General features: G+C 49.7%; 1 protein-coding gene across 1 annotated transcript; it reads left to right on the top strand.

The window, feature by feature from the left end:
- The first annotated feature begins 1783 nt into the window (after positions 1–1783).
- Positions 1784–13236, top strand: TRABD (TraB domain containing). The gene is made up of 9 exons (XM_078872500.1): positions 1784–2186; positions 5758–5863; positions 6777–6928; positions 8238–8378; positions 8873–8983; positions 9945–10084; positions 11158–11333; positions 11753–11852; positions 12647–13236. Exons 1-9 carry the CDS (start codon positions 2133–2135, stop codon positions 12780–12782), a joined length of 1116 nt encoding a protein of 371 aa, XP_078728626.1. The 5' UTR covers positions 1784–2132; the 3' UTR covers positions 12783–13236.
- Positions 13237–17961: the final 4725 nt, after the last annotated feature.

Raw genomic sequence — 17961 nt, forward strand, 5'->3', positions numbered from 1 at the left:
CCCTCAGCAGGAGATTCGCAGTCCACGTGGGAGCTGTCATTGCTGCGAGACGTCACAAGTGTCGACAGCCGATATCACGGACGCATACCTTATCAGTGCCCTACCTGATTACAGACCAATTCAGACCTTATTGATCACCCCTGTGTCGTTATAAATCTCAACGTTCATCCTGCAAAGTCCCATCACAAGAGAGAAACGCAAACAAATAAACAATCACCACAAGTACACTCACCACTATATACCTTTCAACTCCTTATCAGTGCCCTACCTTATTACAGACACATTCAGACCTCATTGATCACCCCCGTGTCCTTATAAATCTCAACGTTCATCCTACAGAGTCCCATCACCAGGGAGAAACACAAACAAATCGACCATTTTTCTGCCCGGATTGAAACGGCTGTACGCAGTATGGACCTGAAAAATCAATGTCCCTGTACAAGAATACGGGGTAAACCGTATGGGTTGACGCGGTATGTGTGCACTGTATGTCGAAGTTCTTTCGCACCGTACGTAGCCAACCGTGCTTGAGATCTGTCCTTGATAACTAGCGGTGTGCAATGGCAAATGACCTCCCCTTTTTGAATTTCCTCCCGTGGTCGACTTTTCCTCCCAGCTCTTACCGCAATAACCTTTCTCAATTCGAGAAACGCGTTACATTCGATTGCAACGTTGTACAGTGCTCGAGTGTCACACTCCGGTTTAACGTTTTGTGCTTGTGCTCAACCACTTTAAAACACATTCCTCCTGCGGAGGGAGCTGGTAGGAACGTTGGGTTGCTCGGTCAATGGCCAGGGTCAACGGCGGCGTGGTGTATTCCGCAAATATGCCCGACTGTGAGGGCGGGCACAACCCGGCGTGAGTAGGTTAAACGTTGAGTTTTATAAGGGCACCACGGGGTGACCAGCAACACCCCTCCCATGACATTCCGCAGCGATAATTCTCCACAACGGCGCTCGTGATCGTTGCGTGTCGATGTGCGATCAAGGTTTTGCGTCCAACGAGGACCCAACCAAACCAAGTGTGACGTCATCGAACTGAAGTTCTTGTGACGTCATTTTACAACTAACATTACAACGAGAACTACACCAAACCAAGTGTGACGCCATCGAACTGAAATTCTTGTGACGTCATTTTACAACTACACCGGCAACGAGGACCCCACTAAACCAAGTGTGACACCATCCAACTGAAATTCTTGTGACGTCATTTACAACGACACCTGCAACGAGAACCCCACAAAACCAAATGTGACGCCAACCAAACTGAAGTTTTTTGTGATGTCATTTTACAACTACCCCTGCAACGAGAACCCCAACAAAACCAAGTGTGACGCCATCCAACTGAAATTCTTGTGACGTTATTTACAACTACCCCTGCAACGAGAACCCAAACAAAACCAAGTGTGACGCCATCGATCTGAAATTATTGTGACGTCATTTTACAACTACCCCTGCAACGAGAACCCCACCAAACCAAGTGTGACGCCATCCAACTGAAGTTATTGTGACGTCATTTTACAACTACCCCTGTAACGAGAACCCCAACAAAACCAAGTGTGACGCCATCCAACTGAAATTCTTGTGACGTCATTTTACAACTACCCCTGTAACGAGAACCCCAACAAACCAAGTGTGACGCCATCCAACTGAAGTTATTGTGACGTCATTTTACAACTACCCCGGCAACGAGAACCCTAACAAAACCAAGTGTGACGCCATAGAACTGACCTCTTGTGACGTCATTTTACAACTACAACTGCGATGACGCCACAGTTCCCAGGTGCCGGGGGGGGGGTGATGGGCCCAGGCTGTGGGAGCCAGGAGCAGAAGACAGCGGCGGTGCGAGCAACAACAGCTCCCTTCTGAGCCCCCGACGCCTCGGGGAGTCCGCAGAGAGAGCCAAGGAGAGGCCGGGCAGGGGGAGGCAGAGGGGGGAGAGGAGCTGGGGCATGAGAGAAGAGAGAAACAGCGGGGAGCGAGAGTGCTGATGTGGCGCTACTGTAGTACAGTGCGCGCGGCCTGACACCCTCGTTACTCCGCGTTACCCCGGGTGGAGTTCATTCTGAGGCCGCGTTACCCCAGGTCGACGTTTGCACCCAGCACCTCTCCCAGGCCCGTTACGACTGAGTCATGTCGAGCGACGGGAGCGACGTCGAGGACGACCCCGTGGAGAGGGAGCAGCAGGTGAGACGGGCAGGGCCCGGCACCCCCCTCCTCGACAAAACTCCCCGGGACGGACCCACCGGCTCGCAGTCCAGACCCCGATTACTTGTGATGGACACAGCCCTGTCTGCCTGGCCCCTCTCACCTCACTCTACTCCCCTCCACGCACTCTCCTACCTCTCCCCTCTCACCTCACTACTCCCCTCCACGCACTCTCCTACCTCTCCCCTCTCATCTCACTCTACTCCCCTCCACGCACTCTCCTACCTCTCCCCTCTCATCTCACTCCACTCCCCTCCACGCACTCTCCTTCCTCTCCCCTCTCATCTCACTCTACTCCCCTCCACACACTCTCCTACCTCTCCCCTCTCATTTCACTCTACTCCCCTCCACGCACTCTCCTACCTCTCCCCTCTCACCTCACTACTCCCCTCCACGCACTCTCCTACCTCTCCCCTCTCATCTCACTCTACTCCCCTCCACGCACTCTCCTACCTCTCCCCTCTCATCTCACTCCACTCCCCTCCACGCACTCTCCTTCCTCTCCCCTCTCATCTCACTCTACTCCCCTCCACACACTCTCCTACCTCTCCCCTCTCATTTCACTCTACTCCCCTCCACGCACTCTCCTTCCTCTCCCCTCTCATCTCACTCTACTCCCCTCCACACACTCTCCTACCTCTCCCCTCTCATCTCACTCTACTCCCCTCCACGCACTCTCCTACCTCTCCCCTCTCATCTCACTCCACTCCCCTCCACGCACTCTCCTGCCTCTCCCCTCTCATCTCACTCTACTCCCCTCCACACACTCTCCTACCTCTCCCCTCTCATCTCACTCTACTCCCCTCCACGCACTCTCCTACCTCCCCCCTCTCATCTCACTCTACTCCCCTCCACACACTCTCCTACCTCTCCCCTCTCATCTCACTCCACTCCCCTCCACGCACTCTCCTGCCTCTCCCCTCTCATCTCACTCTACTCCCCTCCACACACTCTCCTACCTCTCCCCTCTCATCTCACTCTACTCCCCTCCACGCACTCTCCTACATCTCCCCTCTCATCTCACTCTACTCCCCTCCACGCACTCTCCTACCTCTCCCCTCTCATCTCACTCTACTCCCCTCCACGCACTCTCCTGCCTCTCCCCTCTCATCTCACTCCCCTCCACGCACTCTCCTACCTCTCCCTTCTCATCTCACTCTACTCCCCTCCACACACTCTCCTACCTCTCCCCTCTCATCTCACTCTTCTCCCCTCCACACACTCTCCTACCTCTCCCCTCTCATCTCACTCCACTCCCCTCCACGCACTCTCCCACCTCTCCCCTCTTACCTCACTCTACTCCCCTCCACGCACTCTCCCCTCTCATTCTCTGCTGCCAACATCATTTGGAACTCCCTTCCAACAGCCGTCTGTGCTCCCCGGTTCAGATCCAGGCTCACAGCCTTCCTCTGTTTATCTGCCAATAACCGACTGCCTCTTGCTGGCTATACAGCAAATGTGCCCACTACCCATTGTTTCTGTTCATCGTCTTGAGAAGCTGTCGCATTGGGACGCCTAAATACATCCACATTGTATTATATATTATATCAGGGTGCAGGACACTGGGTGAAATGTGGCACAGCAAGTTGGGTGTGTGTGTGCGCCGGAGTTGTGGGTTCCTCCGTTTTAACTTTAGATACACCTTGAGTTACATGGGAAGGGGTGGTAAATCCATACGGCTTACTCCGTATTCTTGTACAGAGAAATTGCGTTTTCAGATCCATACTGCGTACAGCCGTTTCAATTCGGGAAAAAAAACAATGTTTTGTTTGTGTTTTTCCTTGTTGGTGGATGAACGTTGATATTTATAAGGGCACGGGGTGACCAATAAGGTCTGAATTGGTCTGTAATAAAGTAGGCACTGATAAGGGGTTGACAGGTATGTAAATGGTTATACAGTATGTGGCAATGTGCGTATAGTGCTAAGCATATCACGTGTGTGTGGGAAAATGCACACGTGCTATTGGAATGCCCAGGCAAGTCGTGTGTGCACAGAGAGTTAAATACTTTTATTTTGTTTCAGATAGTCGCATTATATTTGGCATGGGTATGTACACAGCGTAACAATAATAATGTACATCCCTTCATCAATAAACTGCTGGATAATGAATGGTCTCCCCACGCCTTATCGGTCGAGGGGGGGTGATAGACCTTACGCCAACTGGCTGGTCGGTTCAGCTTGATGAAGGAGGGAGGACCGATTCTGATATCACCCACAACTAATCATCGTGACACCCTCCTACAATAGCAATGGAGATTCAAATTAAAGCAAACCTTCATTTACGTGGAAACTTTTGTTGCAATTTGCATGAAAAAGTATTGTACTATAAACCCCCCAGCTACTTGAGTTTGATTCCTCGCCATTGCTAACATCAGTGGCGAGTGACCTCTGAACCTGTCCTGTAAGCCCCATCCGTTACCAGCGCGGTTTGGTCAAACAAACCCCATAACCAAACACAGCGTGTCGAGGCCTTTACCCAGCAGTGGATTGACAGAGGGCTTTTACATTGCACAGCACGTTGTTGGCAGTGGTGCACAAGCACAAATGAAACAATACAGTGGCTTTTTTTTGCATTTGTGCAAGTCACCTTTACAATGGAAATGTCAGCCGAATATGCACTAAAGTACAAGGTGGATGTATGTATCATCTCAATGTGACTGCATCTCAAGACTCTGGAGAGGAATAAAATCGTAATTAATTTCATAGAGAGGTGGTCGGTCACTTGTAGGCGGAGTAAAATAAGTAATATTAAAAAAACTTTTTAAAAACACGCTTTAATGAAATGTACCCTACTCGTAATGGAAGAACTCCACGACTCCAGGAAGTGGCCGCAAGCCTTGCCATAACGTAAGTGCCCGTGGTGATTTACAGCCAACGTCAGTTGACCGTGGACAATTAGACCCAAGCCGAAACATAATATATAAAAATTAATGTTTAAAAATACTTTTTTTTATAGAATATAGTTTTGTCATCAGTATGACATGAGTATACCAAGTTTGTAGTTAATACCACATTGGGTAGTGGGTTAAAAATTGAGTTACAAGATTTGAGGCTATGACAACAACAACAAACAGTGAGTTCATAGAAAGCGTGTAATAAAAAGGAATGTGTTGAGTGGACTTTCAGACAACACCGTCTGATGGGGGAAATGAGTTCCAGACAATGGGGGCAGCAGAGCAGAATGAGCGATCTCCCACTGAGCGAAGGTTGACTGGGGGTTTTGACAGAAAGCCTTGGCTCCGTGGAGAGTACTTGAAGGGGAGAATCTCGAGTGAGATGAGAGGGGAGAGGTAGGACGGCACGTGGAGTAGCATAGAGTGAGATGAGAGAGGTAGGAGAGTGCATGTAGGGGAGTAGAATGAGATGATGATGATGAAACAGGGTAGAGGTTGGCACAGATTGAGCAGCACGGATGACTGGGAGAAAGAATTCCAGACTGGGGGACAGCAGATGAGAAGCAGCAACCTCCCACTGAACAAGGGTTTTAACTATGTGTGTGATGCAAGCAATGCATGCCCATGTTTGTTTGTGTGCTCCTGTGCCACCCAGGGTTACATGGAACCGCCCCCTACCCCCTCTGGAAGCAACGATTGGGCTGGATGTTCTCATCGGCACTTGCACGGGAACGCTGACCAGCACGATGCTGACAGTGCTGGTTTGTAACCCCGGCTTGTTATCTGCACTTCCTCTGACCTCTTGTGACTGTACGACGGTTTGTGTGCCAGTTGGCATAGTGAGGAGCACTAGCGGTGCATCTGCTAGTCATCTCAATAAATTAACCTTTAACACCTAGGTCTGTCCTGTGACTTCCTGTTTTTCACACTGTATGTGCCCTCAAATGCACCTATCCTGGCAAAACCGCTGTGGTGATGTCACCATCACTTCGTGGAGAATCGCAGCAGTTATTGGTGTTGTTGTGTGTCTACTTGTGTGTTTGTGAGGCTGTGTGTATAAAATGGGGAGTGGTCGTATACTGGTTAGCACTCTGCGCTACGAATCCAGCGATTCGAGTTCGATTCTGCTCACGGCCAACACCATTGTTGATCTGAACCAGTCCTGGGCCTCGCCTAGGTCGAAAGAGTGCCTGGTACGATGTGTAAACATCGCTACTGGGGAGACAAAGGTGGCCGGGAGTGGTATTGGCTACCCGCCCCCTTGTGTGCCGTGCCCGCCTTCATAGGTGTTCGCAACAGCACTTGCCCCAACATTCTGTTAAAGGCTATACAGTGTCCTTGTATTTTGTGTGAATATGGTGAGTGTGAGTGTAGTAGGTAGCACTGCGCTACAGACCCAGTGACCCGAGTTCAATTCCCAACCACAGCTAACATCGGTATTGACTATTTGAACCGGTCATGAGGCTCTGCTAGTTCGATTCAGTCTCAAATGAGTACTTTGTGCAGTGTCCAAAACATCGGCACAGAGGAGGCAAAAGCAGTCATGTGTGACAATGGCCATACCACCCTCTCAAGCTCCATGCTGGCCTTCACTGACGCTCACTGTAAGAGGATTTGGCCCATCAGTCTGCTAAAGGCGACTACATGGGGGATCTTTGTCTGCGCTCACCCTAGTCATGGCGCTGTGGGAAGCCAAGCAGGCGATGCGACACACTCGGCCTGTGCTGCCCGACACGGTGACGGAGCTGCACACGGCGGACGGTGGGCGCGTGTTCCTGGTCGGCACGGCACACTTCAGTGACAGCAGCAAGGAGGACGTCGCCACGGTAACACAAAATCTCCCCCCCTTAAGTTTAGCCCAGTTACCCAGTAACTCCACGAAATGAGGGTTTTCTTTAGACATTCATTGTGACATTAACCCAGGAAAACTTCACCTCTTTTTTTAGCCAGGCGGTGGTGGCGCACACCTGTAATCCAGCACTGTGGTTGCCGAGAGTTGGTGGATCACAAGCTAGAGCCTGGGCCAGTTTTTATCGCCCGCTCACCGTGTGACTGTCTGCCCACTCGTCTGTGGTTCCTTGCACTTTTGAGTCGTTCTCGTGAGCGAGTGAATACCGTGCACGTTGTAAGTTTACATTAGTATTTTTTTTTTATGAGGGTCCTGCTAGGTTTCACAGTCGGAGGTTTATGCTGCCATGTATTTCCCCATTGAAGTAAATATTTAATGTGGCTAAACTTCAGCCCTAACAACATTTTTTATATTGGTTTGGCTTTCTTGTAATGTTGCGAAGGTTATTTCTCTCTGTAGCAGGGTGTGTGGTAATGTACTTTCCATTTGCCTTGTCCCTTAGTTTTGTAGATAAAAATGATAAATTCAATGGATTTCATAAGTGGTTCTACGATGTCTACTTTCGTGGGCTCTTTGGTAACACGAGTGGCACACTGCTGTGTGAGAGTTTTAAATGGATACTTTGAGTCTTGACATGATGCCAATAATACAATTGGAATAATTGGGAGACAAAAATATGAATCTAAAAAAAACATCCTAATTATACAAAAATTCGGTAGCAATCACTAATCAACTTTGTGCTTTGCAGTATGTTTTCCAGAGTAAATGACAGCAGGGCTGTTGTACTGTAATTCAGTTCGTTGTTTACTCATTACTTTTGTGCAAGGGACAGAATATCTGAAATAAGTGCAGACAAAGGACTTTTAAGTGACCTTCATTTGTACTGGAAGTACAGCAAAGCAGACCATTGATGCAACAAAATTGTGAAATTCAATTACATCGTTTTGGGAAACTGATCTTGCGATAAACGTCACATCATGAACTGTCATCTTGTATCGTGTTGTGAAAAACGATATCGTGGCCACCCTATTGAGAAGCTGTGAAGTGAAAGTTCAGACCCCAGGGGGCGTTACGATGTAAGCCGAGCATTGTGTGAGTTGAAGATACCAAGATACGTCGGCAGGAAAGGCGAATCTTGCAGCTTTATTATCAGGCACCAGTGACACCTGAGTGCATTCCATGGAGCCATGGGGTGGGGGGGGCGGGGGGATGGCAAGACTCACAGCGGCATTTCTCGGCCACACTGGGTGACCGGTGCTGTCGGCGATTGTGGTGGCGCGGTGCAGACGATTCGCGCGGTGCAGCCGGACGTGGTGCTGGTTGAGCTCTGCCAGTATCGCGTGTCCATGCTGAAGCTGGATGAGACGACGCTGCTGCGGGAGGCTCGCGAGCTCAGCCTTGACAAGCTGCAGCAGGCCATCAAGCAGGTGCCCGACTCCTCACCTGCACCTGTAAATGAGGCCTCCGATCGCCCCCCACTGGCTCCTCATCCGACCCCATCACAATTTACACCCCTCCGCACACTATCCTACCTCTCCCCCCCTCTTGTCTCTCCCTACAACCCTCTACACAGTCTCCCGTGTGAGTGTTTGTGGAATGTCTGTGGGTAACGGCAGTGCGGAATTTGTGCACTGCACTATGTTTCTGGCGACCTGAATTAAAAGCCCAACATTAGAGGGGAATAATTTATGAACCTGTCCTGTGCCTCCCCAAGGGCAACTCGGCCTTAAATTAGTACCTGATGCGCTGTGTAAACATTACCACTCCGGGTACACAGATGGCCTGTGTGTATTTTTGGCCACACCAGCCCCGCTTATATGCCATGGCAGTCTTATGTGCTTGGTAACACACTTGCCCCAATATTTAGTACGTCCATATGGAGGATATTTACCTTTGTGTGTGTGTGTTTGTGGGCATGCAGAACGGCCTTATGTCAGGGCTGATGCAGATGTTGCTGCTGAAGGTGTCGGCTCACATCACGGAGCAGCTGGGCATGGCCCCCGGAGGGGAGTTCCGCACAGCTTACCAGGAGGTAGCTGCCCTACGGCTGCTGTGTGTACGCAGTGTGCATCACTACATGTGACATTGAACTGGTGGAGCACCGTCTCAAGTTTGTAAGCGTTTGTGCAGTGTGTGTATATGCATGCATGCATGCGTACGCTAGTGTGGGGAGCGTTATTGTAGTGGTTAGCGCACTGCGTCATAAACCCGGCCACCAGAGTTGAATTCCTGCTTACAACCAACACCAGTGATGATTTTCTGAACTTGTCCTTAAATGAGTACCTGGTGCCATCTGTAAGAAATTGTCATCATTGGGGATACAGAGCTGGCCCGTCATGGTGTTGGTCACCCACCCCTTAGTGTACAGTGTCAGCCTTTGTGTGCTCGCTAACAGCACTTGCCCCAACAGTCTGTTAAAGGCTATACTGGGGATCTTTGTCTTTGCTCCACCCTCTCCTCCAACGTGCCAACCTTAATAGGTACTCGCTTATGGAAATTGCTCGAACAGTCTGGTAATGGTTGTTTGTTAACACGCCTGTGTGTGTAGCTGCCAGTTATTTCAGTTAACCAATATTAGCTGGGTATCTTCCGAGACCGTCCAGCGAGCCTTCACACTTCACTGGGCCTCAAAGTGCACTTAACCTAAAGGCTAGTAGTGTGCACACGCATGTGTGCTCGTGTGCATGGATATGCACACAACGGCAGTGTAGTGGTTAGTGCATTGCGCTATGACCCTGGCAACCCAAGTTCAATTCCCGCACACGACCAATAACAGTGGCAATTTTTTTTGCCTATTCTGGGCCTCCTGTAGGTCGACTCAGCAGCCTCAAATGAGTACCTGGTGCGGTGTGTAAACATCAGCATTGAGGAGACTTAGGCGGCTGGGCGTGCCGTTGGCCACCTTCACGGATGCTCGCTAACGGCGCTTGCCCCGACATTTTGTTAAAGGCTACACGGGTGAATCTTTTGTCTTTTTCCATTGCGTGCACCAGGCCGGGCACGTGCCCCTGTGCCGATTCCAGCTGGGAGACCGCCCCATCCCCATCACCTTCAAGAGAGCCATTGCAGCGCTGTCGCTCTGGCAGAAGCTCAAGCTCACCTGGGGGCTAGTCTTCATGTCCGACCCCATCAGGTAGGGCTCTGTGTGTGCAGGTGCGTCTAGTTGGCAGATGTATGGGACTTTTAGTCGGCGTGTTGTTGTGTAGCAGAGAAGTCTATGGTTACCGGGTGCTTAAGTAAGGACGGTCGACAAGGTTTTTTATGATGTGTTATTGTTATGATTTTGTTTATTTACCCAGGAAAGCCTCACTGAGTCTCAGGACTTTTTCAGGAGGATCCTGCCATGTTTTTTTCAGTCGGGGAACAATGTTACTTTGCATAATCAAACTGAGTAAAAAGTCCACACCACCTCCTAGTAGGTGCTCGCTAACGGCACTTGCTCCAGCAGTTGGAATGCAGTTATGTGTGTGTGTGTGTGGTTCGCAAGTTTTAGGATTGTGATCTAATCGTTTGAGACACGATATAAAATAAAATATCACGGTACAATAATTATCACAACATTTATTTTCCATAACTTTGTAGTTATTGCACAATTTAATTGAATCGTATTTGTACTTTTCTGTGCTTGCATGAAGATTACTTACGTTCTGCAACTGCAGTTCACGCAGCTTAAGTCTGCCTGCCATATGTATTTTATTCATTGCAATAACGTTTATAATCCACAAGCTATCAGGGACAAAAACATTAAATTAAAACAAACTTTTAAAACAATGAGTCATATTGCCATGCCATAAAGTATTCCGACAAACATTTTTAAAGCATTAGTTTCATGGATTATAGCTATTTACTTTCAACTTTTATTTCTGAGTTTGACATTCAAAAAATATTTTGTAAAGAAATTAAATATTTGAAGAAAATTCAAGGATCATTGCGATAATTAGCAGAACAGACGATACAATTTTTGTTTACCCTAGTGCTTAGTAAATGGCACACAATGTCGTGTGCATGCAGTTAATAAGTGGTACACCTGGTTAGTAAATGTGTATATGTGTGGTTAGTAAGGAGGGTGTGGGGTTAGTAGGTGATGGCTGTGGGTTTGACATCTTGTGTGGGCCGTGTGCATGTGGTTATTAATAGTGCGTGTAGTTAGTGTACGTATGGCTGGTAAGAGGGTTGTGTGGTTGGTAAGTTTGCGTGTGTGGTCAGTAAGGAGGACGTGGAGCGGTGCAAGCAGAAGGATCTGCTTGAGCAGACAATGGCGGAGATGATCGGGGAGTTCCCAGACCTTCACCGCACCATCGTGTCGGAGCGCGACATTTACCTGGCGTACACTTTACGGCAGGCGGCGCGGCCACTGCGGCCCCCGCACTCGCGGCACGCCGGTACCCGCCACCCCCTCCACCGCGCGCACACGCGGAAAGACATCCACAGTCGCATCGCCTCTCGGTGAACCGATTCACAGCCGCATTACCAGCGTGTGTGTGTTGAGGGAACGGTAGTGTAGCGCTTGGCATGCTGCGCTACGAACCCAGCGACCTGAGTTTGATTCCTGCTCACAGCCAACACTGGTGACGACTATCTGAACTGGTCCTGGGCCTCCCCTAGGTCGACTCAGCCTCAAATGAGTCCCTGGTGCAGTGAGTAAATATCACCACTGGGGAGACAAAGGCGGCTAAACGTGGTATTGGCCACCCACCCCCTCGTGTGCTGTGCCGGCCTTCATAGCTGCTCACTAACAGCACTTTTGCCCCAACAGTCTGTTAAAGGCTATACGGGGGATCTTTGTCTTTGTTTGTGACAGCACCAGTACCGGCGGTGGTGGTGGGCGTGGTGGGGATTGGCCACGTCCCCGGCATTGAGAAAAACTGGGACCTCCCCCTGGACATCCAAGCTGTCGTCAGGTGATCACGTAGAGATGCACGTTGCATAGGAGGCCTGCACTGCTCCTCTGATGCTAGAAGCTTTGGCAGCCACTGAGCACGTTTTCTGATGCCCACTGGTCCCCCCCTACCCCCCCCCCCCCGAGATTCAAAACATTGTTATGATTTCAGGTTACAATTCACATAAAGAATAGATTTTGTTTATATTGACGATTTAGCTGCCTTGATTGTATTCTCAGTCTTTGTGTCATTTGTACAGTTTTTACTCCAAACATTAGCATAATTGTCAAAGCATGCTATTTGCATGCAATTTACATACATACCTCAATTGGTTGCATAACTCACACATTGACTCTCAAGCGCGTGATGCTGTGTATGTACTGTGAGCATAATCGAATTTAATAAGTGAATCGATCCATTGGTGCATGCTTAGTGGCCGCAATAACTCAGGCGCATAGTGGAGAAGGAGGGTGTGAACGCCGTGCTCCGCACACGCGCGTATGTGTGGGGAATGGCAATTTCGTGGTTAGCGCTCTGCACTATGAATCCAACCACCTAAGTTGGATTCCTGTTCACGACCAATAACAGTGGCAAATATTTGAACCGATCCTAGGCCTCCCTTAGGTCGAATCACTCTTAAATGAGTGCCTATTGCGGCGTGTAAACATGAGCACTAGGGAGGCAAAAGCGGTTGGGTGCGGTGCTGGCTACTCACCCCCTCGTGTGCTGTGTCAGCCTTCATAAGTGTCAGCTAACAGCACTTGCTCCTACAGTATGTTAAGGCTATATATGGGGGATCGTTGTCTTTGTGTCAGGATACCTCCGCCAACGCGCACTGCCCGCGCGGTGAGGCTGATCCTGAAGGCCACCGTGCTGGGTCTGGCTGGGTACGGCTGCTTCCGCCTGGGCCGCTGGGGCGGCCGCTGGGGCGTGCGGATCCTTCGCTGGTGACCAGGCCACACACCTTGCCCAAGGTCTCTTCTTCCTCGCCAACACCAACGTCCCCCAACATCGGGATGCCGCCTTACAGAGGGCGAGAGACGGGAGACGCAGCAGCATCTCTGGTGGTCGGGTGGCTGGCATCCGGGCGGGCGCTGGTCTCGCGTCAGCCTTGCTGCTGCTGAACACTTGGCACTTGCATGAGACTGCGTGCGATATAGGCAGAGGGGTTAGCGCTTCCTGGCGCTGATTGAGGGGACAGATGCACCTGAAAAACCATGTGCAATTTGTATCCGCAGTTTTTTTTCGCCGTAAGCCCTCGCGACAGCACAAGCGAGTGTCCGTGGGGAGCGAGCGTTACGTTGTCAAAAGCTGTTGTCACGATTGTTTAGCTGCACACCGCACCGTGTGAAAGCTCTGCTGCTCTCTAAACGATTACGAGTTGGTAATAAAAATGACTTTTGCAGACGTGGCCTTGTGGTGTGCATGATGCTCGCGCACTCCCCTCCGTTGCCTCTCGGCTACAGCCCTTAAACCGCATCCAGGGCCTGCACTGGCCTCCACTTGGTGCCGCTCTTAAGGCCACTAAGGTCATGTGCCATGGTGTTCAGCGTGACCGCATGCCCTGTCCGAGGGACCTGTTGCGGATGGTGAGACTGAGCCACCCTTGTTCTCACAGACACGGCACCAACGAACACTACTCAGCCACTATTGGGAAAGCAACTCATTGGCATGTTTTATCTCTCCGTATTTGTTTTTAATTATACAGTTTGCTTTTTAAACACCAATTTTAAGGTATGCTAGCCACGAGATGGTTTTCTGAGAGAGTTCACATAGTTTTGCTCCGTTGAAGGAGCACACACTAACAGTGAACTTATTATATGGTCCATAGGTTTGGCCGCATGGCCACAATCTCCCTAATCATGTTCTAATTGTGATTTCAATGGCATGAGACAAGGAAATGCTTACATCTGGAACCCTGGGAGATAGCAATCCACCACCCTGTGTCAGAAAATAGTCCCAGAAGACGATGTGATGTTAATACTTGTGTGTAGTCACTTCACCGGGCCTTTATCCCTACTCGGGGTGCAGAATTTTCCTTTTCATATGCTCAGCAAACGTGTTACATTGTCAGATAAAGCCATGTTTTGTAATTGGAGCTGATATGAGCCAAATAATGGTAACAAAAAAAATAGTGTTCCTTTTAGTACTGTCACATTTTGTACTGTTCCCTATGTATTGTCTTGTCCACTGACTGTCTGCACTGCTTATTGTTGTAAATTTGCGCTGTATTCGTACAATGGCACAGCTGCTGTCCAATCACGTTTGTACTGGTTTGTATTATCTAATTAGTACCCTATTATGTCGTCCTTGATTTGTCCGTGCTGTGGTTTTGTTTCTGCCCCGGTTTGTCCATCTCATTTTGCCTCCAATTACACTGCCCATGTCCCCTGGGCCACGTCAGCGTGAATATGAACACAGAAATACGACATCGTCGTATAATTTGCATTGCGATTTCCACAATCATCGATTTGTTGGCAAAGGAATCAATGCGAGTATCGTTTGGGTCAGGAATCAAGTTTAATCGATGCATCGTTGCAGCACTAGCTAATTCGCAAACGTCACAATCACGACTTGTGAGCGTGTACACGCTTGATACTCCTGGCTCGTGTGGGAGAAAGTAGTCGCCTTAGAATCTCTGCCACTTTCTGACGTAATTGGAAACTATGTTTAACCACAATAAAGCCTCGAGATGCAAGTCTCATTTCCCAGCAGAGTCCTGCCACATTACAGGCGTCTCATTATTTCCACGTGAAACCAACAAGGCCAGCGAAAACGTCCCAAGGCGTTGCGGTTTGAGCGATGTCTGATATGCGTTGGCCACGCAAGGCCATTGTGTGGCTTTATATATGTGTAGTGTGGAAATAAAAAAAATAGAATGAAATGTCGAGCCGTTATCAATCCACTGCATAACTCAATGGTGGCAGGAAGCCCAGGACTTTCATTCAGACCACCTTGCGTCGCTACAAATCGGTTGCAACTGTCCAATTGGGCGGCGCCAGCTCGCTCGATTGCCCTGGAACAGGCGGACGTGTTGTTCTGGCGTTTGCCGGCGGTTGAATTGGCCCCGTGTGGGTTTGCATGTGTGCCCAACAAATACATAAATCCCTTGCGTGTCGCCCCTTGTAGTGGAGACTCGAGCGTGGAATTAAATACCGGGACATCATTCTAGATTTGAAGTTTTCGTGACTGCAAGATCCATACTAAATAAATACATATTACAAATACTTAATAGAAATAAATCACGACGTTTTGATTGCAACGCAAGCAATCATCATCATCAGGTGTGACAACCACAGCAAGGACATTACTGAATTTCCTTGATGTAGTTGTCACCTGATGATGATTGTGTTGCAATCAAAACGTCGTGATTTATTTATTTCTATTTATTATTTTTCAACTACGTGGCTTTACCGAAAGAACCAAAGAGTACCGGGACATCGATCGAAAAAAGTGCTGCATCGCTCATCGGGTTCCTCCAGTCTTAAATAAAGATTCTGATCAATAAACACAATTCTGAAACGGGCTGATTGATCTCGGCCACCTTGCCACACACCGTAAATACGGTCCTGGTCTGTCTCAGATTCAGCGAGACCAATGCCCCGTGAGATGTGTTCACGCGTGCTCTGCCCACCGCACTGATATTGATACATTATTTCAGACCGGGCGTTGGCAGGATCGCTGACGGCTGTGTACATGCCCAGTAGACGTCCGGCCTTGGCGTGTGGTTGGAACAGTTGGCCCAGCGTTCTATGTTTACTGGGTATGTGCATGCAGTGGGGGGGGGGGGGCAGAAGCATATACAGTATTCTGGGGTACCAGCCTTTAGATTCACAAACTCTCAAGCGAGATGACAGAATAGATATGGACGAGAAGAAAGACCGACATGAAAGGGTGGAGATTTTCGCGTTTTATCTTCATGAACTTTTGTGTCAGTTGTTTGTGTTAATTGGTTTATCTATTTTTATTATCATTTGCAGTTGAACTGACTTTTATCTTGTTGGGGCACTACTACACTTTTACTTTGTTTGATCATGCCAGGCGCGACCACTGTGTACACGTACAGGCCTTCTGTCAATCCACTGCTGGATGAGTGCCTCCCCACGCCGTGCGGGTCACGCGGGTGTTATTTGAACATACTTCACGCTGGTCAGCGCGGCCCGGTGATGGTGAGACGCATATCTTTTGAAGCGTAGAAGTACAGTACAGTAAGTCGACTGTGATGCACCACAGTACCATCTGATGACAACGTAGCCCAGAAAATGAAGCTAACCGTCCACACGGCAACCCGCGGCGTGTGCTTAAGCACGCCAAGGCCGTCATAATATATATTGGGGGGGGGGGACACACACCCCCCCCCCCCATATTCAAATATGCTCAATGTCCCCCCCAATATATTGCTATTAAATAGATGTATGTTTATGTGATTGTGTTTATGGTTGTACTTTATTCATCCCTAATCTCTGCCATTACATACAATGAAACAAGAAAAGGTCAAAACAAAAAAACAGAGCAATGTAATACAATACACTGTTAGACATTATTGTAAAAAGTAAATCAAAAGTCCATCCTATGTCTTAGTGAATTTTTTTTTATTTTAGGCAGGAAATGAGTTTTCAAATATAGATTTTTTTTTTCTGGGGGGGGGGGGGCCTGAAAGATTTGCCCCCCCCCCCCCCAATGTTGACTCCATGGCTACGGTCTTGAAGCACGCACACTCTGGACTGATGTCGTCCTCTTGGGTCTCATCAGCAGGGCTATGTACTGCATGTCGAACTTCTTTCCCACCGTACGTAGCCAACCGCGCTAATCGTGTTCGTCAAGGAGCATGAACCATCGCGCCAACTCCGTCCGTCATCATCGCAGCTGCTTTGGCTGCTCGTCCATCGGACACAGACGGTGGCGGTCACCGCATCGCGCGGCGCTTTCAGACGCGCTGGCACGGGGGGGGGGGCAGGCATGGGGGGGGGGGCAGGCACAGAGGGGGGGGGGGGGCAGGCATGGGGAGGGGGGCAGGCACGGAGGGGGGGGGGGCACGGGGGGGCAGGTGCGGGGGTCCTCCACGAGGGGGCGCTCTTACAGGAAGCAGGAGCCGGGCAAGGGCAGCTCCCAGCTCTCAAACTCCTCCCCCCAAGGTCCTCTCCCACCACGAGACGACCTGTTCCCCTTCACCCCTCCCTACTCTCTCTCTGATCCCTTCCACGCTCCCGCACGACCTGATGCCCCCTCTGCTCCCCCCATTGTTCTTGACCCGCTCCCTCTGACCCCCCCCCCCACTGATACTCGGTGATCCCCTTTCTTCTCCACTCCCCCCCCAGAATCTAGAGAGTTACCCCCCCCCCCACACTTCTACTCCCCGTGTCCTCAATTCCCAGTTGCACCTCTCTGCTACACCTGTTCTGCTTGACCCCCCCCCGCCGCCCATAAATGACGTCACGCGATTTTGGACGATTTTTGACCCCCCCCTCGTCACAAAAAGTCAGACCCCCCCTCAAATATGACGTCACAAAGCTCTGCCCCCCCCCCCTCCAAAACCATATTTCCATTTTGAAAATAGAACATGTTTCAAATCGCTTTAAAACTGTTGTCATTGTAGTGCGTATTTAATGCACTCTGACGTTGTAGGAGTGTTGTTATAACAATTCTATATTTATTTAAAGTTGCGCATTTTGATGTTGATGTGACGTCACATTTTTCAAACCTGGCCCCCCCCCTCAACCATTATATATACGGAGTGGTATCTCCTGTAATCTCTCATTTACTTGATACAGCTGTCGGGCTGTGACGGTTCCACCTGAAGACGGAAGCTTGTGTTGCCTCCGAAACGTCCTGATTTTTATTTTATTTTACTTTTATTAATTTTAATTTTTTACCTACGTGACTTTACCGAAAAAACCTAAGAATATACTGTCACACATCGTCACAAATGTCTGACCCCCCCCCCCCCCCAGGTGCGTGACGTCATTTATGGACGGCCCCTCAACTCCGCTCTGTCCCTTCCTGCTCCCTGATTTAGACCGCCCCACTGCTCCCCTGCCCGAGTTATCGATCCCCAATGTGCCCCCTTCCCCACGCCCCGTCCCTCCTCCCTCCTCCGCTGCCTCCCGGGGCTCCTCCTACCCCGAGCAGC

Source organism: Lampetra fluviatilis, chromosome 34 (assembly GCF_964198595.1).
Source record: "Lampetra fluviatilis chromosome 34, kcLamFluv1.1, whole genome shotgun sequence".
Lineage (NCBI taxonomy): Eukaryota > Metazoa > Chordata > Hyperoartia > Petromyzontiformes > Petromyzontidae > Lampetra > Lampetra fluviatilis.